The sequence below is a fragment of the Penicillium waksmanii genome, assembly GCF_028829765.1.
Source record: "Penicillium waksmanii strain IBT 27052 chromosome Unknown utg000009l:1.0-4314994.0:1.0-4318279.0, whole genome shotgun sequence".
In the NCBI taxonomy this organism is placed as follows: Eukaryota; Fungi; Ascomycota; class Eurotiomycetes; order Eurotiales; family Aspergillaceae; genus Penicillium; species Penicillium waksmanii.
In genome coordinates, this window is record NW_026643255.1 from 1,700,609 (window position 1) to 1,726,362 (window position 25,754).

General features: G+C 49.5%; 9 protein-coding genes across 9 annotated transcripts; 4 read left to right on the forward strand and 5 right to left on the reverse strand.

Moving 5' to 3' along the window:
* Nucleotides 1-820: 820 nt before the first annotated feature.
* N7481_011010 (uncharacterized protein) lies at nt 821-1,636 on the reverse strand (the record flags this gene model as incomplete). Its single annotated transcript, XM_057270229.1, has 1 exon — nt 821-1,636. The coding sequence occupies one exon, from the start codon at nt 1,634-1,636 to the stop codon at nt 821-823; it is 816 nt and encodes a 271-aa protein (XP_057117403.1).
* Nucleotides 1,637-3,524: 1,888 nt separating this feature from the next.
* N7481_011011 (M6 family metalloprotease domain-containing protein) lies at nt 3,525-5,024 on the forward strand (the record flags this gene model as incomplete). Its single annotated transcript, XM_057270230.1, has 3 exons — nt 3,525-3,799; nt 3,866-4,701; nt 4,759-5,024. The coding sequence occupies 3 exons, from the start codon at nt 3,525-3,527 to the stop codon at nt 5,022-5,024; spliced, it is 1,377 nt and encodes a 458-aa protein (XP_057117404.1).
* Nucleotides 5,025-5,408: 384 nt separating this feature from the next.
* Nucleotides 5,409-7,656, reverse strand: N7481_011012 (putative FAD monooxygenase; the record flags this gene model as incomplete). Its single annotated transcript, XM_057270231.1, has 4 exons — nt 5,409-6,094; nt 6,149-6,385; nt 6,439-7,462; nt 7,519-7,656. The coding sequence occupies 4 exons, from the start codon at nt 7,654-7,656 to the stop codon at nt 5,409-5,411; spliced, it is 2,085 nt and encodes a 694-aa protein (XP_057117405.1).
* Nucleotides 7,657-8,554: 898 nt separating this feature from the next.
* On the forward strand, nt 8,555-9,577 carry N7481_011013 (intradiol ring-cleavage dioxygenase; the record flags this gene model as incomplete). Its single annotated transcript, XM_057270232.1, has 4 exons — nt 8,555-8,799; nt 8,857-9,221; nt 9,284-9,351; nt 9,398-9,577. 4 exons carry the CDS (start codon nt 8,555-8,557, stop codon nt 9,575-9,577), a joined length of 858 nt encoding a protein of 285 aa, XP_057117406.1.
* Nucleotides 9,578-9,674: 97 nt separating this feature from the next.
* Nucleotides 9,675-10,610, reverse strand: N7481_011014 (uncharacterized protein; the record flags this gene model as incomplete). The annotated part of the gene is made up of 3 exons (XM_057270233.1): nt 9,675-9,758; nt 9,835-10,064; nt 10,544-10,610. The coding sequence occupies 3 exons, from the start codon at nt 10,608-10,610 to the stop codon at nt 9,675-9,677; spliced, it is 381 nt and encodes a 126-aa protein (XP_057117407.1).
* A 1,095-nt stretch (nt 10,611-11,705) lies between these two features.
* Nucleotides 11,706-12,710, forward strand: N7481_011015 (uncharacterized protein; the record flags this gene model as incomplete). Its single annotated transcript, XM_057270234.1, has 3 exons — nt 11,706-11,931; nt 12,241-12,422; nt 12,480-12,710. The coding sequence occupies 3 exons, from the start codon at nt 11,706-11,708 to the stop codon at nt 12,708-12,710; spliced, it is 639 nt and encodes a 212-aa protein (XP_057117408.1).
* Nucleotides 12,711-15,335: 2,625 nt separating this feature from the next.
* schA (serine/threonine protein kinase SCH9) lies at nt 15,336-18,517 on the reverse strand (the record flags this gene model as incomplete). The annotated part of the gene is made up of 3 exons (XM_057270235.1): nt 15,336-16,733; nt 16,842-18,078; nt 18,462-18,517. 3 exons carry the CDS (start codon nt 18,515-18,517, stop codon nt 15,336-15,338), a joined length of 2,691 nt encoding a protein of 896 aa, XP_057117409.1.
* A 3,293-nt stretch (nt 18,518-21,810) lies between these two features.
* On the forward strand, nt 21,811-23,751 carry N7481_011017 (chromatin structure-remodeling complex subunit RSC7; the record flags this gene model as incomplete). Its single annotated transcript, XM_057270236.1, has 5 exons — nt 21,811-21,859; nt 21,957-22,265; nt 22,316-23,081; nt 23,141-23,310; nt 23,357-23,751. The coding sequence occupies 5 exons, from the start codon at nt 21,811-21,813 to the stop codon at nt 23,749-23,751; spliced, it is 1,689 nt and encodes a 562-aa protein (XP_057117410.1).
* Nucleotides 23,752-24,691: 940 nt separating this feature from the next.
* On the reverse strand, nt 24,692-25,666 carry N7481_011018 (ESCRT-III subunit protein SNF7; the record flags this gene model as incomplete). The annotated part of the gene is made up of 4 exons (XM_057270237.1): nt 24,692-24,774; nt 24,849-25,057; nt 25,149-25,353; nt 25,492-25,666. The coding sequence occupies 4 exons, from the start codon at nt 25,664-25,666 to the stop codon at nt 24,692-24,694; spliced, it is 672 nt and encodes a 223-aa protein (XP_057117411.1).
* Between the last annotated feature and the right edge of the window lie 88 nt (nt 25,667-25,754).

Below are 25,754 nucleotides of genomic sequence, written 5' to 3' on the forward strand. Positions count from 1 at the left end.
ACAATCAACACCCCCTCTGCACCAATCATCGCGAGTATCCGGGGGAATAGGCTAATTATAGCTGCACCTCAAATGGCCTGCAGAATGCCCTGACTGGAGGTTAAAGCCAGCCCGTTCTTTCAATCCATTCCATTAAAATTCTTTGTTTCTTCTCCCCTTTGTTGAAGTATCGAAGCGATGCAATTGGTGCATCACGAATAATCCCCAATATTTACTGATTTATTGGGGATGGGCATCACGGTGGGCAGTCGATTGTGGTGTCTGGGGAACTCGGAGTTGCCTCGTTCTTGAGGGAGGAGGAAGTTGAAATGGTTTAATACCTCCGCTGCTGTCATCTGTCGGCAAAAAGGTAGCCCGAAGGCCTATCGTCCGCCATTAGGTGGCTGGAGTGGTAGGAGGAGGAATTCTTTAATGCAAAAAAGAAGCAAAAAGAAAAAGAAAAAGAAAAAAAAACATACAACATACAACAGATATTGTACTAGTATGTCAGTCACCTAACGCCCGCGAATTTGCCATTAGTTAATTGTCGCCCTAGCAGGGGTACCGTCAAGTTCAGGCCTTCACCTGAAGAGCCGAAACTGACATACCCCGCATTTACACAAATTTTAATACTGCACGCTATGTGTATAACGGATTTAATAATGTTTCTGGCACGCCTAGTATATCGTGACTCAGACAACATCGGAGTTCAAATGTTATGGCAGCATGATAAACAACATGGGGTTCAATTTGATTGACGGTAAAAATATCATAAAACATTAACTTTGCCTCGTGATAATTGAGTAGTATTCAGGATACTAAAATCACCCAGTGTGCGAAACTAGTTATTTGCATCGTAGTCCACAATAGGCAGCCTACCAGTTTTTTGCATATTTCCAAAATATTTTCCGGTGAATTGATAGAAAGTTTTGGTGCTGTCGATATCCGAGGGCTGGATTTGGGGAGGAAATTCATATGCCATCACTGATGTTGGGTTACGTGGACCAATTTGAACGGACTTCACATCAGTTTCCTTCTCTGGGGCAAACTCATGACGGAGTCCTAGGACGTGACCCAGCTCGTGCAAGAAGATATTTTTCAGGTATTGCACTGTTCCTTCCTCGAAAGCAGCAGGATAGACGTTCAGCACGTTCAAATCCACATTATTCGGGAAAAAAGCCTCAGCAAGGGTCCCAGGGCTGACTTCCTTTGCATAAGTGAGGACGAATGCGGCATCTTCGATTTTGTAAACCCATTCAAGCTGCACACCGAGATTCAGCTCATTCCATTCATTGGCGGCTTCATGCAACTTGTTCGCTGCCAGAAAAGCGAGTTCCGGCTTTGGATATCCACTAGCAAGAACGGCGAAGTTGACGGTTTTTGTCGGTCCGGTCTTCCAGCGGGGTATCTCATTTCCAAGTCCAACTTGAAGGGCCGCAACACCAACACTGCCTGCGATTGCCGCAGGCGTGGGTTTCTGAGTTATGCATGGATATCTCTCAAGTTTAGTTGTAGAGGAGCCTGCCTCAGGTGGCAGGCTCTGGGAGATGGACTCCTCTGGGTCCAGGGTTTCCAATGCTTCAGGACCAAGATCATCCTTCAGGTCCCGGAAGAATTTGGCCCGGAGAGGGTTGATAGTCTTTTCAGAGTGGATCATGATAGATGGTTTGGGTGGACCAGTGGATGTCCCACACCAGTTTGTATTGCTAATATCCAGCTTGGTTCACTAAAAGTGTGCTTGCGATAGATACCAATCTCCATCCAAGGACTTGAGGAATTTCATGGCGAATTTATAGTATTTTGCGGGATACAATTTGCCCAATAGTTAGTACACTCTTCAACACCAAAGAGAACAAAAGATGTTGTTTTCGTCACCATGATGCCTCAATGGCTTGACAGTATTCAAAATGGGGCGTCATTTGATCAGTGCTTCACACTTCCAAAATTCTTAAGTTTGAAGACCTAACTGTCTGTTTTGCTGTTAAGCACCTAACCGGCATGGTCTGGCTGGGCCTTTAGCTTGATCAGAGTTTCTTCGGGGCCAGCCACACTTCAACCGGACAGAAGGTTCGAGTCATTCCCTAGGGCTACCGGGCGATCAGTACATATTCACTAGAACCATGTCGGTGTACTGATACCGGTTGTCAATCAAAGTTCCATCGGTATTATTGTTGAATCCAGATGAGGTCTGGCAAGTAGTCCATGGTGACGGAGTTGCGCCCGTCCACGGCTGTTTTCGCAGTCTCGTGAAATCAGATGGGCAGTTGTAGGTTGTGCCGACTCGAGAGACATCATTTGGGTTCGTGCACTGGGAACCAGCGGGAGTGCCTTGCGAGTGTATCCTATGGCCGGATATCGCACTAGCAGGTGATCGACTGCACTAAGAAACTGGCCCGGCTAAGTTTTAGAATTGATCGATTTGTATCTATCCGCCTTGCGCCGATTAGTTTGGAGCGTTATCTTCGTATGGGAATCGCGAGACATGCCAAGTCTGCCGTGGCAAATAAAAGCCAGCCATCCTTATGGCAGAATCCCTCGAAGAGATGCCAAGACCCAAAAATAATATCATGAGGTCTCACTTGTTAGCTTGGCAGAATTCGATGACCGCTTGCGGCCAGGTCTGCCCAGCTACGAACTTAAACTCATGGTTTCTGGGGGAATTTGGTTGGCAGGTGATAAATGCTAAAGTTAAACAATGGAAACTCCGCTTTCACGCATTACGGTCGCGTGAACAATCTAGTCGAGACTAAAGTGTCTAGAAGATGAAAACAAACATGGAATAGACGGCAGATACCTATGTCAGGTTCATCAATTTCCCTAACTTTATGAAGCTCCTGTAGATTTACTGGTAGGTTTAGATCATTCAACTCTTTGTGAGAGCCGCATGTAGCTGAGACCCGGAAGATTACGCTAAATGAAGATCACACTTACGATGACCTTGTTGTATGTCCTACACTAAACCCTTAGGACTGTAAATTCAATCTTTAAATCTCCAATCCCTGCGCTATTGATATAAACTTCCACGAGCCGCAAATAGTTGAGAAGCGGAAGTTCCCTGGCAAAGATCATACTTACGAGTGGCTTGTGTCACATGCGGCGACCAAGAATCTAGAATATGTTTCTTTGTTACCTACACCTACGACAGGCTCTAGGCCAGATTCAGAAGAACAACTCGGAATATAATCACATGGACCGTCGTCTCAAATTTCTAAAGATGAAAACGGACAGATCAACTCTAATGACTGCTTGGTATCAATTAAGAAGTGATTAATGGTGGCCAAGGTCTGAGAATAGTTGGGATCCATTCATCAGGAGGTAACTGGCATAACACTCATCCACTCACTGTAGATGTAAGATTCAACCTGTTAATGTCATATTTGCAAATAATGTTCTTGCCAGGTCCTCTATAAAGGTTGGCTTCCCCCCCCCCCCTTCTCTGGACAGTCATTCATATCCCTATCGAGCTCCACAGGATCTATTGATACACATTTAATCTCATACATACTGTCAATTAGGGCATAAGAGAGGGAATTAGTACCGGCAGAATGACTTCAGGACATGAATGTGATGACGCGAGCCCGTGCCCTGTCCCTCCCCACCCAGATCTCCTTGCCCGACTCCAATATGAACCGAATTATCTTTCTACTCCTTCTATCTCCACACAGATTCCCGGACGTCCTTCTTTCAGCGCCAGGACTGGAACACGCACAGGTCTGAACGATGGATGTATCTTCCCTGAATCTCATTTTGAGACTGCTGTCTCTGCGAGCCATTTGAGCAGAGCTGCATCAGAAAGAACTCCTCTCCGTGGTACTATTCGGTAAGTAAATCAGCCAATATATCAGTGCGAACTGGTATTTTTGCTGACAGTAATGCTCGACAATAGAGTTGCCGTGGTCCTGGTTGACTTCCCGGATAAGAAAATGGGTGCAAATGCCGCCCAATACTTCAATGATCTCTTTTTCTCCGTTGGAAGGATGCGCACTGGCAGTGTCACTGAGTATTACAATGAGGTTAGCGGTGGTAAGATCCGCCTCAGCGGCGAGGTTGTTGGCCCTCTGCGCATGCCCCGTATGCTATCTGCCTACGCACACGGCAATAGCGGGATGACCGATGCTGCTCCAAATGCTCAGACTATGGCTGCGGATGCGCTGAATGCGGTCAAAGGTCAAGTCAATTTCGCTCCCTATGATAATGACCAAAATGGTTACGTCGATGCCTTCGTGGTGGTGCATGCTGGAGACGGCGCGGAGCAGAGTGGAAGAAAGGGCGATATTTGGTCTCTTAAGTGGACACTACCAGCAGTCACTAGTGTCAACGGAGTTAATATTTTTGCCTTTCTTACGATCCCAGAGAATGCTTACGTTGGCGTGGCTGCCCATGAGCTGGGCCATCTTGTCTTCGGTTGGCCGGATCTTTACGACACCGATACAAGCTCCGAAGGTGCTGGATATTGGTGTCTCATGGCCGGAGGCTCATGGGGTGGATCGCCACCGGGCGTTAAGCCTTGTCACCCCTCTGCCTGGTGCAAAGTTACTCAGGGCTGGGTGGACAAAGTCTTGGATACCCACCCCCAATCTATCACATTGAACGCCGTGGAGGACAAGCTGCAAGTCCACCGGCTGTGGAAGAATGGCGATAGTGCAAGTCAGGAGTACTTCTTGCTAGAGAATCGCGAGCCCATCGGGTTTGACCAGTCACTTCCTGGATTCGGTCTTCTGGGTATGATATTCATTCCTTTATTTGACAGAATTCCGCTCAACTAACCTCAATGGGCAGTCTGGCACATTGATGATTCGAGAGATGATAATCATGACGAACGCCATTACAAAGTAGGTCTCATGCAGGCTGATGCTCTGAATCAACTCGCCACACGTGCAGGCCGTAGTGACCCTGGCGATCCGTTCCCGGGAAGTACGGGAAATAAGAGCTTCACGTTTCTATCCAATCCTAGCAGCCGCTCGTATGCGGGGCAGGATTCGAAAGTGTCTATCACGAATATCTCCGCCCCGGCACCTAAAATGACTATGGATATTGCTGTGTAATGACCCGGTTTCGGAAGAGATCATGGAGTGGAATTTAATTGGTGGACATCCATTCAACAGGTAAAGTTGTGCTGAGCTCCTATCGAGAGTGTAAAGCCGAAGGCTGGGTTTTGTCTGACACTTGAGATAGTAGTTCAAAGCACTATCGATTTGTGGTATTTTCTGCTAGCTAGTTTTTTATTGCAAATCTCATCAAAATTGTACTAAGATACTGGAACTTTCGTATCAGAAAAGGGAGTGATTCACTCCAGACATGGCGCCAAGGAGTTCAATATCTTGCCCCTGAGCAGCATCACTGTCAAATTATGAACACTCAAGCACTTTCATTTGTTCTCGACAATTGGACTCTGACTACTGGGCGTTATTACAATCGCGTAGCTCCAACTATAGCACCGACTTCTGAATCTTTGGCTTGCCATCCTCTTTCTCTTTCATGAAACCAGCAAAGAAGCGGACCATCTGCACATAGTCATCCACCTCTCCGATCCAACTGACATACTGGTCAGGACGGATAATCACGCTGGCACCGCGGCTCGGATCAATTCCGTAATTGGCATAAGCCTGTCCATGGCCCTCGTGGTAAGACTCCTCATCGCTGTAGACCTTCCAATAGTCCCATCCCATGTCGCCGTGATGAGGGTGGAACGGCTCTGGAAGATCCAAAAGCTCGATGCCCGTTCGTGGTCCCGAGTGAACAGTCAAAACCTCGATCACGCTATCGATCGGCTTTCCAGGTGGTGTGAAGCGACGGAGGAACGAGTCCGGAGCTCCCAGCGACTTACCCAGACTTTCGTAGCGTTGCATGTTCTGAGTGTCGCCAAGTCGTCCAGGGAAAACGATCACTCGCCAGCGACCGTTGCTCCTCAGCAATTCTTGGAGGTGCCACGGTCGGGCATCGGCGTGATTCACCACTTTGAAGCTAGGCATGCGCTTGCCGATATTGATATTGGTGGCCAGCTGGGGCTTGCTAATTGCCCGACGCTCTTGGGTGCCCAAAATGTCGTTGTCGTTGCTTTCAGCTGCGGCGTCCTCCTCCTTTGCGACAAGGACACTGGCGTCATAGTTGACAGCTGTAGTGATAAATATCAGTATTTGATGTGCCCCGAGTCGCATGAAGAACTTACCGACACCACTGGCAAACTCGTTTCCTTTTTCGAATGCCTTTTTGAATTCTTCCACGTTCACACCCTCTTCGTCCATGACGTCCTTAGTCGGGCGCCCGGAGAAAAGTCGCGAGAAGCGATGATCGAAAGCGATCAACTGCTGAGCAATGCCCCTTCTCTCAGACTCGTAGGTTGAGAGAATGGACGGGTCGCCAAGGCCCTTGACCACATGCGCGATCTTCCATCCCAAGTTATAAGCTATTGTGACTCTGTCAACGTTCATCCATGAGTCTCGGGAGTGATAGACTTACTATCTTGCATGCTAACGTTCATACCCTGACCAGCCTTAGGAGAGTGCGTATGGACAGCATCGCCGGCCAAGAAGACACGATCACGCAGCGAAAATTGGTTGCCCACACGCTGGCCAATCTGGTAGGCAGTCCACCAGTCGCAATGCGCGTAATCGAGCTTATAGGGGTGCAGAATGCGTTGGGCAGACTGTAGGATGATCTCAGGAGTGATCCAGGATCGGTCTGCTTTGGCGCCCTTCTTCTGATATTCCGTCGCCTGGAGCTGGATGTAGAGTCGGACCAATTTGTTCTCACGCGGAATGACCATCACGCTACCTGCGTTTGCCGAGTGAATGGCGCATCGGTGGCGGATGTCGGGAAAATCAGTGATAGGGACAATGTCGAGCACTCCCCAGATGTAGTCGGTCGAGTCACCTTCCAAGCGGAAACCGCATTGCTGACGCACCCAGGAGTGAGCTCCGTCACAGCCCACCATAAATTTGGCCTTGATGTGCTCTTCTTGGTTCGCATTCAGGCTGGACTTGGCCTCTATCGATTTAATAAGGTCCTCGGTGTCATCGGCGACCAAGTTGCTTCGGAACAAGCCATCCTCGATAGCCGTCTGCTGACCATCGGCAGACTTCTGATGCTGCTGCCGCTGTTGAGGTGTGGATTCCTCACCAGACAGGGTTCGAAGCGTCACGCTGATAGGGTAATCTTCGAAATCGCCTGCTTTGGCCTCATCGAAATCAAAAGTGGTCGGCAACACACCGCGTTCCACGGCGATGTCACTATGCTCCTTGATTGAATCAAGGAAGAAGCGCTCGATGCGGCCCTGGTGGAGCACGACCTGTTGGAAACGACTAATTCCAGGAATGGTGTCTGGAATACGATCGTAACGGGAGAGTTGGCCGTTTTCGTCGGGATTCCACAGGCAAATCTCGAGCATGTGATTCGCTTCACGCCAAGGGCGATGAGCAAAATCAAACGAGTCGAAAATCTCCAGAGTGCGGCATTGCAGACCATCTGCCTGACCATTGAAGACCTGGGCTCCAGTCAGCATGCAGCTTGCAGCTTGCAGCGGCAAGGGGAAGAAGGTACCTTTGAGCCTCGCTTGTCCACGATGCGAGTTTTGACGTCAAAGCGACTTAGCCAGTTCGCCAGCATCAGCCCCGCGGGCCCGGCACCGACAATGAGAACATCCACATGATCCTCTTTTGCTGCGATAGTGGGCGTCATGATATTTTCAGGTGAGGTTGTCGGAGTAAGAAGCCCAAATGTGATATCGCCATGAGACCTCTAAAGGGCAAAGGGCATTTATATAATCATGAGCTCTCCTTTCAGGTTCGGGGATTGTTATCGGATACTACGGGTAAAGCAACAGTGTTGCTTTCCCCAGATTTCGGGAATTGCGATGCCCTGATCGGAACGGGATTTTATTCTTCAAAGCCCGAAGAAAAGTTTAGGGTTAGGTTATTCGGAAGCATAAAGCCTAAATTCGCGTCCGATCCGATCAGTTTCTCCGATTTCGGAAGTCCGGGGAAATCTAAAATCATGCTCGAAAGCCTTATCGATAAAGCCCCAGGAAATAGATATTCAGAATATTTATCAAGGCATTCTAGTGCAAGTTCAATTCTAGCTCCAGGTACAATCAGTCAGTATAGCTCAGAACGGGTTTTTTCTCTTCGGAGCCCAAAAAGTGTAAGGTTAGGTTAGTCGGAAGCATAGGTCTATAATTCGTGTCCGATCTAATTAGTTTCTCTAATTTCAGAAGTCAAGGGAAATCAGAAATTATGCTCGAAAGCCTAGGCCTAGGAAATAGATATTAAGAATATTCATCAAGGTATTCTAGTACAAGTTCAAATCTAACTCCCGATATAATCAGTCACTATAGCGTGGAACAAGGTTTTTTCTCCCAGGGCCCGAAAAGTTAAAAGGCTAGGTTATTCGGAAGCATAAAGTCTATAATTCGCGTCCCATCCGATCAGTTTCTCCAATTTCGGAAGTCCGGGGAAATCAGAAATCATGCTCGAAAGCCCGGGGTTCATAGATAAACCCCCAGGAAATAGATATTAAGAATATTTATCAAGGTATTCTAGTGCAAGTCCAAATCTAACTCCAGGTTCAATCGGTCACCATGGCGCACCGCTTTGACCCCAACTTTACCGACCATGTCATTAATTCGATGGGTCCCAAAACTCCGCCTCGCTTACGCCAGCTCATGACCGGCTTGATCCGGCATGTCCATGATTTTGCGCGCGAGAATGAGCTTACAATCGACGAATGGATGGCTGGCGTCCAGTTAATGAATTGGGCCGGCCAGATGAGCGATCACAAGCGCAACGAAGGACAGCTCGTTTGCGACGTTATTGGTCTTGAATCGTAGGTATATCCCTATATCCCTACCATCTTTATGGTCGCACCAACTCACACCAATAGTCTTGTCGATGAAATCACCTTCACACTAGCCGATGAGGCTAAAGATGCGCCAACTGCCACCGCGATCCTGGGCCCATTCTTTCGTCCGGATACTCCGTATCGCAAGAATGGAGATGATATCGTCCTCAATAAGCCCGACGATGGGGAAATGTCGTTCATGCACGGTCGCGTAACGGACTTTTCGACGCAAAAGCCCCTGGCGGGTGCAACCGTCGAAGTTTGGCAGGCGTCAACGAACGGATTATACGAACAACAGGACTCGGAACAAACCGAGTTTAACTTACGAGGCAAGTTCCAGACGGACCAGGGCGGCGCTTATTCCTTCTACTGCTTGCGACCGACGCCTTATCCCGTCCCAGACGATGGTTTGTACCCCCTTGCCTGAATTGGACGGATATACAGGGTTAACGAAAATCCCGATCTACAGGACCTGCGGGCAAGCTTCTTCAATTGATGGACCGTCACCCCTTCCGCCCGGCCCATATCCATATTCTTGTATGTCTTGATCTTCCGGCTGGAACTATCTTCTAACAGAGACCAGGTGACGAAAGAAGGATATCGTCCTTTGACTACACAGATCTTCGATCGAAGGGACAAATATCTCGAGAATGATTCTGTCTTTGCGGTCAAAGATTCGTTGATCGTGGACTTTGTGGAGCGTCAAGGGGACGAACGCGCAGGGCTTGAACTTAGATACGACATAAAATTATTTGGAATCTGAATGTGTGGGATAGGGATGCAAGATAGTGGGGGCTTCGGGAACCAATTGAGGATCTGCGAGTGTAATAATACATTCGTTTATTGATTAGCTGCGTGTCTCATTGGATGAGGTATTCTTGATAGACGTACTCGACGTACTCCTCGGGGCAGTTGATCAGGGTGATGAAGATCTCATGACGATACTGAGAGATGAGCATTCGGCTAAGACACCATGTTAGCTTCCGTCAACGATAAATGAAAACATCTCAGGTTACTTACTAATAACTGGGAAGAGCATTCTTGTGTTCTTTCCCGGCAATAATCGTGCAAAATCCAGCGCACCATCTCAGAAGCCTTGCGGTAAAGAATCTTAGGATCCTTGTTCGGTGTCCGGATAGCCCGCTTGACCTCGGCGATACCAAAGTCTTCCCCATCGTTGAAATCCGTCCAAGTGACGAATGTTGTTTTCTTAGAAACGATTTCTTCAAGTCTGTCCGTAACCTTTGGTGCTTTGAAGGTTCCGTCAGTTGCAATCACCTTGCCCTTATTTATACTCTCTTCCCACTTCGTCACCTGATAAGGTGTTTCTCCTTGAAAGTTCGGTGATGAGAAAGTGGAAAGGAGGAAAATAGCTGTGTAAGGACGCCTTTGCTGTATTGTGGGAAGCAATCAAGCGCCTTCCAAGGTTCTCTCCTTTGAAAAATCACATATACCAATTTGGTACAACTGTCGGCGGCGAGTAAAAACTCCAGGTCAATATGGAACAGGTCAGAAGTGATACTTTAATCCGATTCCACACTCTCTGGTACACTCTCTAGGATACTGGTCGTGGGGCTAGAACCTTGGATGTTGTTCTGGCAGTATCTCCGCTTGGGCCGAGCTGTGAGAAGTTCGCAAAAAATTCAATTTGTCAAACCTCGACAACATTCTCAGAGATTCTTAATGGCTCGATTCAATTCAATTCAATTCAATTCTAGATTCTATTAACCTAATGCAGCCTGGCTAGTGAGCACCGTAGCTATGTAGGCGCTCCCTCCATCGAGAACCAGAACCATCCTAACGCACGCTCGCAGTAACAAAAGACAAAGGAGATAAGGCGACTGCCATCATAAAACAAACAATAAATCCCACCCGAGGGGCCACGTTATCCATTCAGGGCGTTCAGGGCTGAAGGGGTAGGGCGGCAAGGGCACTTTCCCAACGAATCGAAAAAATGGGCAAACAAAAAGATGTAAAAACCAAAACATACAACAGCAGGGATTCGCATGTGGTCACCCACCATACTACTAACCTGCCGGCGTGTGGCTTAAGTACGGCTGAGCGGACGGGAAGCCCTGTTCTCCACACCCTATGGTCGTATGTACTGAACATAGCTTAGAATAGATACATGTACTGGGAGAAAGGATACTGCGCTATGCGTGTACATGGCGGATGTCTAAGACGTAGCTTTGAGATATTCGACTGTATGATTCATTGGTTAACTTTCGGGAGATACAAGTATATCCATGCAATTCTGCTTTGTATGCTTCGTTTCGTCCCTCGAATGCGGAGCAGTGCCGGGTCCGAGCACAAGGCGGCACAACTATAAAACTCTCTGGTAGACGCTACTCGATTAATGCCATTTTTGTTATTTCGAATTCTGAACTTGGAAATCTTATATTGAAAAGCTTCCTTGAAGATATTCCTTGAAAAGCTCAACCAATTGCTCATTCCATTCCAAAGTCGGCCATGTTGCTTGGTCTTCTGAATAGAGCTAGGTTCTCGGTGACGTCGGAGATGTCGTTCCTGGCTGCTACAACCAAAGGGCACTGTGCCTGTACAGCACCTTCATTAAACTATTATAGCTCTCTTTAAAGATTCATACGCTCTCAGGGTTCCTTCTGAGCATATTTATTTGACCAGGCCCGATAGAAATATGAGATGATCACTTCGAAACTACCCCACTGACGTGACGTTGATCATTGAACACTACACTCCTTAACGACCGCTCCATCTTTAAATCATTTTCGTCTCCTTTCTTACCTTTTCTTCTTTTGTATCCTTCAAAGTTTCTCGGCTTCCACAGCTCCCACCCCACCCCACACCAACAAAGCTCCATTCTATCACCGATATTCAGAACCTCAAGCAACCAGCAAGTTACCATCAAGTTGATGGCTACCCTCAAACTCGCAGCAGGCTATGCCATCGACGCAAGTCCAATTGCTGCACCTTCTCACAGCCCATTTGTAGCCGCGTCTGTCTCTCCGCTGAGCTCAAGCTCCACCACCGTCTCTGTCAAACTGGACCAGCAGGCGCCGTTCAAAGCTATCAAGGCCCTTTTCGATCACCTCAAGGCCAATCCCGAAGATGCCACCAAGCTCAGCGGAACTTACTCTGGTTGGAGAACACCGCTCTGCAAAAGACCTCCTCAAACCAGAAGCTCCCCATTGACCTCTCACCTCTGCGCAACGCCCGCATCCCACACACTCTCCACGATGCCCTATCACTTCACGGCCTGACTTCAGTCCTGGAATTCTTCAACACAATCAGCGAGCGTTACGTTCCAACACTCCAATCCTAACTCAGTATTCTCGCTGGCGCGGATCTCTCCATCGCACACAAGTCCTACAATATGAACTTCCGACTCTGCGACTACAACCCCGAGACCGCAGTCCCGGAGTCTCCAAACGGCTGTGGTGCGCACAGACTATGGAACCTTTTCCATAATCTTCCAGGACGGTGTCTCTGGCCTCGAGCTCGAAGAAGCACCCGGCGTCTGGGTCCCGGCTCCCGGAGACGCGAACGTCATTTTGACAGGGTGGTGTGTCGTTGTCCTGAGCGGGGGTCGAATATCTGCTGCGAAGCACCGTGTTCGTCGTATGCCCGGTGTTCGTCGACTGGGTGCTGTGCTCTTCGTTGCATCTGATCTGGATGTGTAAATGCAGCCGATGGATACCCGGTCCCCGACACGGGATTTCTCTGATACTATCGTGCGGGGTAATATGACTGTTGAGACTTTCAAGGAGGTCATGGGCAAGAGATGGGGATACAGAGAAGGAAATGAGGTTATGGCTTATGGTGATGCTGCCTCGCAGGATAGTGATATTGAGCGCCTTATTTGGGCTTATATGAGCGGCGGCAGGGGGGTTTCTTCAGCCTCTGGCTATGGACGATAGGTACTGGAATATGCTGGACATCTATCTCCAGATCCTAGGTTCATAGTTCAGTTCAAATTCAACGGACGGCGAACTGCCAAGTCCATACTTCTACTTTTATGGGGTATCTTAGGTCACTAGTAGTGTGTAATATACACTAACATCTTCGAAGCTCTGAACTTTGCTCAAATTTGTATTGAACTTGGCACACAAGAAGAACAAGGACAAATTTCAGAGTTCAAATAATATTTCTGAAAGGAGCTACAATGAGCCGATTAAAGATTTTCTGAAGAACATAGCCATATCAATAGTAGTACATAAATAAAGAACTAATCCATTTTTCGTAAGAACTGTCAAATGAAGATCTCCTAAGCCTCTTCTCAAGACGATCTCAGTCCCAAACTAATGATATCAAGCAGCCCTAGACCGTGACATCGAATAACATTTCCGCTCATAAAATTAAAACCAAACCCCCCCAAACGAAGCATTCGCCCGAACCATAGATAACTCGAAAGTTAACCACCTATAACTTCGCCTTAATTCCCTCATCCCCACCCACCAACTCATCCTTCGAAAACCGATAAACAACATCCCCAAAAGACCCCGTCGGAAAAACATAAAACCACCTCAAATCCCCTTCCCCAGTCCCAGTCCCAGCAGTAGTAGTAGCAGTATTAACAACCCCATGCTCAGCATTAGAAGGAACAAACACAGTATCCCCCGCCCGAACCGGACTAACAACCCCATCAATCGTAACCTCGCCTTCACCCTCAAGTATATGGTAAATTTCCGCCTGTTCGTGCCGGTGCGCGCACAGGTGGCCTGTTCCTGGCGGACAGACTGCGATGCCGGCGCTTAGGTCTGTTGTGTTTGTTGTTGGAGCGGAGATTAGGGTGTGCCATGTTACTTGGCCGTATTTTGGGGAGGGGAAGGATTCGGGGGTTGTTGTTTTTGTGTATGTTTTTGGGATTATTGTTGGTTTTGTTGGGGGTATGGGGGGGAGGTCTGGCAGGAGTTTTGATGTTCTTTTGCCTCTTATTTTTGAGGGTTTTGATTGAATTGTCCTCTGGTACTGGTATGGGGCTGGGTGCCTTTTCCTGGCACAAAGAGAGATAGATTGGATCCATGGGGTTTGTTGGGAGTTTTTGAATGCTTGAACTTGGGCTTGAAGGTTCATGCACCTGGTTTCAAATCTCACTGAGTCTTCGAATAATTGCCAGCCTGAGTGTTCAGGTTCCACTGTGCGCCGCGCTGGTGTACTCGGGGGATGGATGGTGGTATATTACTCAAATCTATCGAGCATTGCGTTTTATGTATTGTTTTTGGTTGCTTGCCCTACGTAGGACATACAACCCCCCTCAAAGCACGACATGGACTTTCTTTCTCCTTTGAGAAAGCTTTTCCATCCCGCCACTTGCATGGATAGATGGGGTGGATGGCTGGCTTATAGCGAATCAGTGGATAATGGAAGTGGGGAGAATGATGATGCCAAGCTTATCTACAAGAAATCGTTCAGTCTCGCCAACGTTTTGAAGTCTTTGACGGGGTATCGTGATTGGAGTGGACCATTTTTTTTTATCTTACGTTCTTCCCGTCTCAATGCCGAAAGTCCCGAACTTGTCCCATTCAAAAGTTTACATGATCTACAATCTTAATCAGGACTCGGAGATAGATGGGAAACAAAATGTCCATTCGTCCGTGATGGATCTCATGGATGGATGGATGGATTGTTTTTTATGAGATTTCTTCACATAAAAGCACACGAGAAAATCAGCTCTCCTGCAGAAATTACCTGCGCGCCCATGCTGCCCGTTTCTGAACGCCTTGAGAAATGGGAAATGAGTCCGATTCAAAAGAAAAGCCAAGAGCAAGAACTAAGCCAGATAGATGATCGTTGCTTGATCGGCCTGACCTAGTCTGATGAGACTGAGAGAGTGAGGGTGGGGTGGGATGCCAGTTTAGGTGGATGAATGATGGTGCTAGGTATGGCTGAGCTAGCCCGTTCTTGCCCGCTCCTGAGAGAGAAGAAGATGGGAGATACCAGTTGATATTACTGCCATGCAGAGAGACAGATAGAATGGAAAATGAAGAAGGAAGAGAGACAGTTGCACATAAGTTATCGTTCTGGGAATCAAGAGTTGACTCAAAAATGATGGAGAGTAAGGCAGTGCAAAGAGGAAACAGGATAAGAGACGCTGGCACGAAACCCGGGTGCAAACCATTTCAAATCGAGTCACAGTAATAAAGAGAAAGGGGATTCACGCTGAGATGAAGACTTGTTGGGAATTTCAAGCTCTCGGTAGTATTCACACCGGAACAGAGATGAAACAGTCTCCGCCAAAAATGCAGGTCTGCCTGGAAAAACGGGGTATGTGGCTGGAGCGGGTGAACATAACGTTGGTGAAGACGGCAGTGATAGAAAAAAAAAATCGGGGCCATTTCATCACGTATCATTTGTCCAAACGGAAACAGGCAAAAAGAAAACCAGAGGAAAAACGCTACCCGGGGAAGAGGACGGAAGGGACAAGAACAAAACCCATATCTGCGGGGCCAGGATGCATCCGAAGCATGTACAGGCTGAATGATGCCGGATCAAGACTCCATGATCATGCAAAGAGAGACAGACGAAATAAAGGGAAAACGTAATCACATGTCAAAATTGTCGTCAACGTTAAAGATCCCGGACTCAGTGCCATTCATGCGCTGATCGGCCGAGTTGGTCGGGCGGTGGGTTGGTTGCCATGCCCCGTCGTGCACTGAGTCTTCTTCCATCTCATCTGGCTCATTCTTGAGGTGATGGTCGATGGAGGTCTCGTTCACGAAAGTGAAGCCCTTGAAATTTGCTTGCATACCGGGGGAGAGAGGCGTGGAGCCTGGCATCAGCCCGTTGGCCAAAGCGGCCGCGCGCAAATTCAGCGAGTTGTTGTTCTCCAGAGCATTAGTGAACTCTGGGTCAAAGTTGGAGGTGTCGGTGTCGGACTGTAGCTTGGGCTTGAACGGCGGGATGACCTGCTTACGGCAAAGCGCATCCCAATCAATGTCGTCGAAGAATGGATGTTCCATAAGCTGCTTTGCATCACCCTCGGCGCCCAGACGGTGCTTGGGGTTGCGATTGAGCAGACCCTTCACGAAGTTCCTACCCTCAGTGCTAAGAGCATCCCGGGGGAACCGAACCTTGCCAAAGGCAATGTTCTTATACATCTGCTGAGTATCTTCGGCATAGAACGGGCTCCAGCCACAGCACATCTCAAAGACCAAAACACCCAGCGACCAGAAGTCAACCATCTTGGTGTAACCTTGCTCGTCGAGCAGAACTTCGGGAGCGAGATACTCGGTAGTACCACAGAAGGTGTTGGTAGTGTCATTTTGACTAAGGTTGGCCTTGGAAAGACCAAAGTCACAAAGCGCAATGTGACCGTTGGCGTCAAGCAAGATGTTCTCCGGTTTCAAATCGCGATAGACGATGTCGTGGTCGTGGAGGTGTTGCAGCGCCAGAATCAGCTCCGCAATGTAGAACTTTGCCCGGGCTTCCTGGAAGCGACCCTCACGCTGAAGATGCCAGAACAACTCACCGCCAGACATGTAATCGGTGACTAGATACAGATCTGTCGGTGTCTGAAAAGAAAATTTAAGCCCGACGATGAACGGAGAAGCCGCCATCGCGGTACGCACGAGGATATTCCGCTCTCCGAGTGTGTGCACAATTTCCTTCTTCTGGATGATGACCTTCTTGGACAGAACCTTCATAGCGTAAATGCGTTCTGTGTCCTTCTTCTTGACCTGGTAGACTTGGCCGAAAGTTCCCTTGCCAATAAGCTTTAGAATTGAGAAATCGTTAGGGCCCACATTCTTTCGGTCGGTCATCTCGAATTGCATTTCAAGGTGGATTTCACCCGACACTTGGCTATCTCCAGCTCCGCGGGCGACCAAGGGGAACCACCCTTCTAACCGGCTGTGGTCCTCTCTCAGGTTGATGCTCAGACGGACGTGGCCCAAGAAGGCTTCCGAATCGCTGCGATCGTAAACGGTGACGTCGACTTCAGACTGGTCACCCAGAACATCACTTGAAAAAAGAAAGACAGTAAGTAAGATGAAACAAGTAATGAGAACGAAAAAAAAAAAAAAAAACCTGCAACAGCGGGTAAGACTTACAATGTCGCCTGGTGATCCCAGTGAGGATCGGTCACGGGGGGATCTGCCCTTGTGATTCTGAGCATCGACGGCGGTGTTGTGGCTGCTCTGGCGACTTCGCATTGGAATGGCCATGGGCATGCCAGCCTCGGCATCAGATTCCATCTGACGTCGCTTCTTTTCCTCTTCCCCATCACGAGCACCCTTGGAAATGTATTCGTTCCACTCGAAAACACACACAACATACGGGTCGAAACTAGGACGCAAACCTCGAGCCTCGGAAATCTTCACGAGCAATTTACCCTTGAGAGGACCGACCGGGGGTCCATTGGTCGGGGATGCCGAAGATTCGCGGGGGAAGGCTTCGTCGAGTTTCATGGTGATTTCGTCGGTAGAGGATTCCATATCCTCAGGCTCGTCAGGGGTGATTTGGGTGGGTTGTGTGGGTTGAGGTTCTTCGGCTTCACGGGGGGCCGAGGTGGCGGATTGCTTATCCGCAGATTGGTCTTCGTTGGACATAGCACGGGGGGTCAGCGGCGGGGTATTCTTAAGACACGCCCCATCGGGTGCGTTGAGAGTCAGCTTGACAAGTTCTTCGGACGGTATTGAGACGAGCGACTTCTCGTCGTGCGGCGGCAGAGGCAGTGGCAGTGGATCGGCTAGGGAAGATAACGGGTTGAAGGCAGGAGAGAGAGAAGGATTGAAGAAGTGGGTGGCAAGAACGGGGTCATCCGAGACGCTAGAGACTGGTAGGGAAGTCTGACGACGAGAAGGAGAGGGGCTCTCAGCGCGGGTGGGTGGAACGAGATAATTTTTCAGGGTGTTGTAGATGGAGACCCCCCCGTCTGGACTCGAGTCAAGTCCCGTCTCATCAGGATCCGTCTGCAGGAGGGAATGGGGAGGAGTGGGAGGATTGTGATTGTGATTATGATGATGATGCGACAAATCATCCATTTGATCCGATGCCTCCTCTCGTTCCATCATGACGAAAGAGTCAGAGGAAGCATCGGAATGTTGGGTTTGATGGTGGGGTTGGTGGGTGTCTGAGTGGGGATCCGCAGAGAAGGGCTTCGAAAGACAGGACCACAGCCGCGGCAGACTCGCTTCTTTATGATGATCACCGGAAAAGGAACCAACCTGGAAATAGTTGTGCATGATTGATGGCAGACGCTTGTCTGCAGGGTCCGGTTGAGGAGTTGCGATCCCCGTAGGAGTTGACCCGTTCGACCCGATTTGGTCCTGGTTGTCGTCTTCTGGTCTGGAGCTATCAGATCAAACCCGGTCAGGTTAGCCATGTTGCCTGTGAGGGGAAAAATCACAAATATATGGTTGAAGATGTGGAAAATGCAATAAAGAAGTAAGACATCGATCGCGACCGGCAGATTCCCCGGTGGCCGAGAAATTAGCGGGAAAAGTCCGGTGTGAACCCAACGTGGGGGGGGAAGAGAGGGAGGGGGAAAATGATGAAAGTATCTGCAGACTGCAGGGTCGCCTCGGGGGGAAAGGGGAGGGGGATGCAATGCAGTGTAAGGGGGGGGGGAGAGAGGGAGTACTCTCTAAGGTGGTAGATTCGAGTCCAATGTTCGAGGACCAGTCTCGACATCGACATAGACATATAGACAAGAGATGAGTGAGACTCACGCTGGCTTCATGTTGGCATCGCCATGCAACTCGGTTCCACTCTGCGCAGCAGCCATTGCGCTTCCATTTAACGCAGAGAAATGACCTCCGCTAGGAAACGAAGTTTATGAAGAAGATCGAACGAGGTGGGGGAAGAAAAGAGGCGGGGGATGGAGTGAATGGAGAGATGAACGGGAGAGGCAGGAGAGAAAAAAAAAAGAAACTTTGTGACGCCGCCCGATGATGAGCTAAGGGGAGATTGCGGGATGTTGAACCCGGTGGGTGATAGTGAGTGAGACAGTTGGGGGGTGGGGGAGGAGTAAATTGGAGGAAGTGAGAGTGAGAGTAGATATGAAGAATGAATTTAACAGTTATGTTATGGTTTAATAGTTATGGTCAGGTCATGGTCATGGTCATGGTATCGGCAGTAGACTGGGACTGGGGCTGTGTGAGGCAAATAAGTTGAAGCCAAGTAGAACCAGAGATACCAGCACAGTAGTATTAGTACTACTAATAGATACTGAACAGCTGAGAGGCTGACTTGGTTCCATCAGCTGAGCATGTGAGATTACAGAAAGGACTGGTTTGAATGACTGACTCTAGTGCTTCTTCTTCTGGTCATTCTCGTAATATAATACTTATACTGCCAGTGTCTACCTGTATACTCTATACTGGTACATACTCTCCATCATTTAGATCAGGATATTAAGTGGAGTCGATGGCATCAATCTATCCAGAGTACAGAGTATTCTAGAGTACTCCATCCAGTACTCTGTACTCTACTCTGTACTCTGCTCTACTGCTCATATCACATACTTCTACCTCGGCGAACCCGACACCTTCAAATTCCACTCGATCGATCGCCCACATGGTCCTCCCCATTCTTCCGCAATAATTTATTCGCCTCCTGTCCATATCGCATTTTTTGCTTTTGCTTTTTCCCTTTTCTTTCCCTTTCCCTTTTCTTTCCCTTTCCCTTTTCTTTGACTTTCACTTTCATTTTTCCCCTCTCCCAGTCACCCTTGACCGCATCTGCCCAGCCGCACCAACAATCGCCGCCATCTCCGCTGTCTCCGTTCAAGTTGGCGGGGTACATCCTTTGGTCCATCGCGCTAGACCTCCGACGTTACAGGATCTCCATTCTACATCGGCCATGAACTATATGCCATGTGGTTGTCGTTGATCCGAGCCCCCTCACCCCTCCGCCCTCTGCGCCCCCCTCTGCTCCCCCATTGATGATGACTATTACCCTATATGGTACAATGCTTCCCTCTCAACCTGTGCAACATAGATCGAGTCCGATCGGCAATTCCGTTGTGTGATCGTGCAGCTTGCAATATGGCCCGGCCCAGCTTTGCCTCCCCTTGCAGCTGCATACCAGTGAAGCTCTGTGTCTGTGTTCACTCCCTTCTCGTGGTGCCTTTTGACTCGCCATCTTGCGGTATGCTGAGCAAATCCCCACCGTCTGCGTCATAGGGCGCCCGCTATGGGGGGCCCTGAGCTTATCATCCGCCCTCTTTGGTTTGATGGATGTGAGCCGGGCGCGCTCCTCGCGGGAAACCTACGTGCCACAAATGTGAGCTTGCAACTCTGAAGAAAATCCAATGAATTAGGGCAGAGCAGTAGAGCAACAACAACAACAGTTACATAGCTCATGACTGTTTGAGCTTGCTTGTCCAGTACGGAAACAACAACCCCTCCCGGGTCTCCCCCTCCTCTCCCTTCTCCCTCTCCCTCCGCCTTCTCCAATCCGAACCCCGAGGCGGGGAGGGGAGGGGATCTGCAAGATCCCCCTCACCATGGGTATTTATGATGCACAAATCACAATGCCATTGGAGAAGGAATCCCCATCCTCCGTTCGCGCCTGGAACTATGTATCGGGGTTAAACTTGAATATCGGCGGGGGGGTAATAGAGCAATAGTTCGGTTCAGCCCAAGGATTCACAAGAAGATGCACATGCAGCGCTTCCCTACATAGCAACTTGGACTCTAGAAGAAAGACGCAAAAGAACTTGAAAAAGCCTCTGCATCATCCCTAGTCGCATAAATCTGCATGCATGTTAGTTTATTCGTAGGGCCACGGGGCCGCAAAGGGCACCCGAGACTCAATTCGTAGGTCATCTGCGTGAGCTGCGGTGAAGTTGTGCCACGATCTGCAACCATGCAGCCGACTCTTGCTCCCGAGGCCACCGCATCTCTCATGCACCGCGATGGAGCACAGTCGCCCGGAGACATTGAACATATCTGGAGATGTGGGGAGCCTGAGGGTTAACCCCAATTCATTGTGTCAGTGCCGAGATTGGATCTGCTCTGCGGGATGACGGGGTTGACACGGGCAGGAAGCGTTGAGAGGGTCGTGCCGGTCTATCTACGGGACTCGGGGTACTAGCACAACCTTCCATCGGAGGGTCTAAGCGACGATGAGTTTCTGCACTGAAAAGCTGGTTTCTTTTTTCATAGTCTGTGCTTTAAGCGCCAGAAAAAAAAAAGGAATTTGGAGACTGCATGCATGTGATAGGCACTGGCGGCTTGCCTATGTACAGCAGCGGCAAGTAAGAGTAGTACTATATACTTACATGTACATTCCAATGCACATAGATGATCGCGGAGAACGGTGTAGGTTCAGGAGCTAGTCCGTATACTATACGAAACCTCTCGGTACCGTTATCTGGCCGCCGAAAAATCGGTGAAAGGGAAACGGAGTGCACAGAGGCCTTAACTGGCTCTGATCCCTGTTAGCTTTACCTAGCAAACCCCGGGAACCAGAGCCTCTCGCCAATGATAAGGAATCGGGAGAGAACGGCGCATTTCGTTCGTGCTAGCCGACCGGTGAGCGTTTTGGTGTGGCTGATTCTTCAAAAATGAGCTCATCGTGCGGCCGTTGAACTCCGCACAACGCGGTAGCCTTTGCCAATGGAATATACAGATTCTGAATGTGTACATATGTATGTACGTACTCGACGGGAATCGAACGCGACCAACGGAGAACTTGCCACAGTGAAGGCCATCAAAGGCCTAGAATCGAATGGGTGTGTTGTCTGCTGATCATTTCCGGCAAACGCAACAGACTCGAAGGTGATCCGCACGCCTCCTCAGGGCTGTGACGTCATAAATATGGGACCAAATTCTCAGGCACTAATTAGTCATCAAGCCAACCTAGTTAACTAGTTAGTTAGTTAACTTAGTCAGCTTAGTCATATAATATAATGAGTCAGCATATCTACGCCTTACTGATCAGGCAACACACCTCCAATGGTCATCCACATCACGTGCCACCGTATCGGATTATCGTCCATCCGCCAAGCTGTTTTGCCTACCGTCGAACATTGCGACTATATTGAAGCATTGCGACTTTAGTCTCATTGCCGTTATGCCTCGCAAGGTCAGAGCGGCCGCCCAGGCGGCAGCCAAATCAATGAGTCAGTCCATCTCACCCCTTAACCCCATAATACTGGAGAAATTGTGCTCGTCGCAACCGCACCCCTTTGGACGCGCTTCGCGACTAATACTTTCTAGAAAATGTGCCAGTAATTCCCGATGGCTCTGACGATGAAATGCTCGATCTGCCACCATCCGACCCATCATCTCCCGCGGTAGAAGAAGATCAAGATTCCCCCGACGAAGATCTGGATGCCGAACCCGAAGCCGATGTCGAGGCTGAAGCTGAGGGAGAAAGCGCTGCGGATCCCGATGCGCAGGCCGAGACCCCTGCCAAATCGAAACAAGAGGAAGAAACCAACGCCGTGACACCCGCTGTAGATGAAAGTACGGTTCTCGAGGGCGACAGCCCCGCGCTAGGCCGCCCAGCAATCCCCCGCAAACGACGTATCGGCCGTCCCCCCCAAGAATCCCCGGCCTGAGGATCTCGACCTGAGACGGCGCTCAGTCCGCACTACGTGTTACAACTCCCGTCAAACGACGCCGTGGTCGCCCGGCTGCCAGTGGCGGACGCTGGGCGCGCAACCGCGGACCCAACCACCTGACCCAAATCCCAATTGACAAGGAAGGAAACATGATGGATGTCATCGGGGATGAAGTGTCCCTCCCTCCGAACCCTACCGGTGACGCCAAAGTCAATCCAGATGGCCATCTGCTCGGAGGACGTGAATACCGTGTGCGTACGTTCACGATTCTCAACCGCGGCGACAAACTGTACATGCTTTCGACCGAACCTGCCCGATGTATTGGATTCCGTGATTCGTACCTGTTCTTCCAGAAGCATAAGATGCTTTACAAGATCATTATCGATGACGATGCGAAGCGGGATCTAATCGAGCGTGATATCATTCCGCACTCTTACAAAGGCCGAGCGATTGGTGTAGTCACTGCGCGCTCTGTCTTCCGTGAGTTTGGCGCAAAGATCGTCGTGGGCGGCAAGAAGATTACCGACGACTATAATGAGCAGGCTGCGCGGGAGCGGGGCGATGTTGAAGATGAGCTGGCCGTTCCTGAGGATAAGCTCCCAGGTCCGGGTGAGCCATACAACCGCAACCAATACGTCGCCTGGCACGGAGCAAGCGCCGTCTACCACACAGGAGCACCATCAGTACCCATGGCAGGTGGAAAGCCAGTAGATCATAAGAAGCGACGCGTGCCAGTCACCGACGATAACTGGATGGTTGAGCACGCGCGCGCCGCCAGGTAAGTTTCTCAATCAAGAAAACCACAAACCTCATCCAAGGCTAATCATTTCACCTTAGCACCTTCAATTCGAAATTATCTGAGCACCGCCGAGCCACCATGGGCGGCGTCTACGACATCCACACCAACTCCATGCAATACCCCCAGGTCATGCAGCCAACACACTGCCGCGTCGAGCGCGTCCCACCACCAGACAACCGCAGCTTAATGACCGACATGTCATCGCTCAGCATCGCAAACCAAAACCCCGACACCAACCCCCCCAACCCCCCAAGAGCCAACAGATTCCACCAACGAACCCACCACCCAAGACGAGAAGCCTCAAGCCGAGCAACAGCAAGCCCCCGTCTTCCCTCCCGTCCCTGCCCACATCTCCAACCGCTACGTCGTGCAGGACATCATTTTCGAATCCCCGCCATACTCAAACATGGGCGTCCCCGGACCAGACGGAGATCTGCGTAATCTCCAACCAAACGGTCTGGTCAGCATTGCGAACCCCTCCCATCCGGAATTCATGTCTCCGGACATCATCGCCCTCCTCCCGGACGATTGCAAGGAGGCTCTTCTCGATTCCGCCACGCGCGAGGTCGAGTGGAAGATGAAGTGGACGACTGAAACAACTGATACCCAGCGCGCCGTGCCTTCTAAGAGCTATGCATGGTATCCCTAGGAGGGAAAGCAGAAGTGGAAGTATTGATACATCATATTATTTTCTGTTGCAACGCACCCATGGTTATTTTTTTGGCTTCGGTGATCTGCTCGTGGTAATCTCGTTCTTCAAATTTTTCTCTCTATCTTCTTCTCTGTTCTTATGGCGAGATGGTGTTTAGCATGGGTGGGAATCGGTTTTTTTTTTTCATGACGGGTGAAAATGCCATGGGGAGTTTTGTTCATTGTTTTTTTCTCTCGCTCTCTCATTTTACCTCTGGCCTTTTTTTCAATTCCCTTTGATGTCTTGGGTTCTTGACGCTATGCTACGCAAGCTGGATACCTAAAAAGCCAGGAAGGAAATGAATATGGAAAAGAAGATACAATCTAAATGAAAGGTCTAATCAAGAGAATTGTTTAGCTGTAGTTCAAGTAAACTGAATTCTCCATTTAGATCACAACCATAGGTTCCAAGGTTATAATGAAGATCCATCTAGAATCGATCCAGAGGCTAACAAAATAAGGAAAGAAAGAAAAAGGGGAATAGTCCCAGACTAACTGCGAAGGCAACGTGATACATCACGCCGCGCAGGATCAACTTTGAGGGGTTAGATTGGAAGGATTAGCAGGTCTACTGCTTAAAAGGTGGGAAGGGAAGTCCGTGTCCATGTCCATAGGAACAGGCAGGGTAGCGGATTGAGAGGTAGGAAAAGTAGGTGAGAACCATATTGAAGTGTATAGAGAGAGAGAGAGAGAGAGAGAGAGCGAGAGAAAGAAAGCGCCAGGATACAAAAAGATAAAAAACAGGGCTTGCTTGCGAAAGAGGCATCCAATGCATAGGTGGTAAGAGACATCAATCAGCCAAGGAGACGAGATAGGGGGGATTTGCAAATGCGGTAATAGTTGAGTGGTGGCTTGTTAGGTAGAAGAAGAGGTGTGGATGGCAAAGGTGGGGGAAGAGACTACATGGCCATTTCGGCGCGCAGTTTCGCCAACTCTGCCTCCTCGTCGTCTTCCTCGGCTGCCTGTGCCTTGTTCTTGCCCACTGATATAGTTAGTATTGCGCTCAACTTTCTTCAGTAGAGGGAAGGGGGAGAAGGGAAAACATAGTCAACTCACGCTCTGTATTTCCAGCAGCCGGTAACCGGTCCAGCTGGGTGCTGACAGGTGTAGGGCCAGTATTGAGCATACGCTCGTCCATGGCCTCCTGCTCCAGTCCCTCCAACTCGGCATCCAGATCCTCCTCGTCGGGCTGTTCGCCAAGCGGAACGCTGGTAATCGCCTGTCCGATCTCCTCGCTGAGTTGGTGTTGTTCGCGGAGTTTGTCCCTGTTTTCGAGTCAGTGGTTCCGGTCCGTAATAAAGGGGTATGCCTTCGATATAATCATAGGATAGGACGATCACTATTGCAATCACATACATTGTCTCGTCGACCTGATCGAGGCTCATTCCGCCGTGGATTTGGTTCATCGCTTTACCGGCCTCTTGCATCGCCTTCAAGGTCTCGTGGTTGATGTTGGCCGCTTCGATCGAGTACACCTGCTGCTCCAGCTGGCCGATTTGGGCCGTTGTCTGCTCGAGATTCTTTTCGTAGGCCTTCTTCCGTCGGAGTGCGGCTTTGGCAGCTAAAAAGGGTGCGCAAGTAACGAGTTAGTTTCATAGACTTTGTAAAATTTCCCCGCGATAAAGATATCCTCGAGGCAACAAGACAATGTGCCCATTTGCCTACACTCTGGTAAGAGGATAAGGGAAAGAGTCCGTACCGTTCTTATTTGTATTGACATGCTTCCGCGCCACGGTATCCTGCTCCTCAATCTGCGTTTCCAAATGCTTTTCCCGCTTTTGCAACATGTCTAACTGCCTACGCAGCAGGAGGATCGCTTCTTTGGGTGCATCCTTCCGCTTCTGAGCGGCGGCTCCGCCGAACCAGGACCACATCGTTGAGGGCGGGTGGGGGTGGTGTAAGGAGTTCGCGAAGAAGACAAAGGTCTGTCGTTGGATATGGGGGCTGGCCCTTTTTGGTGAC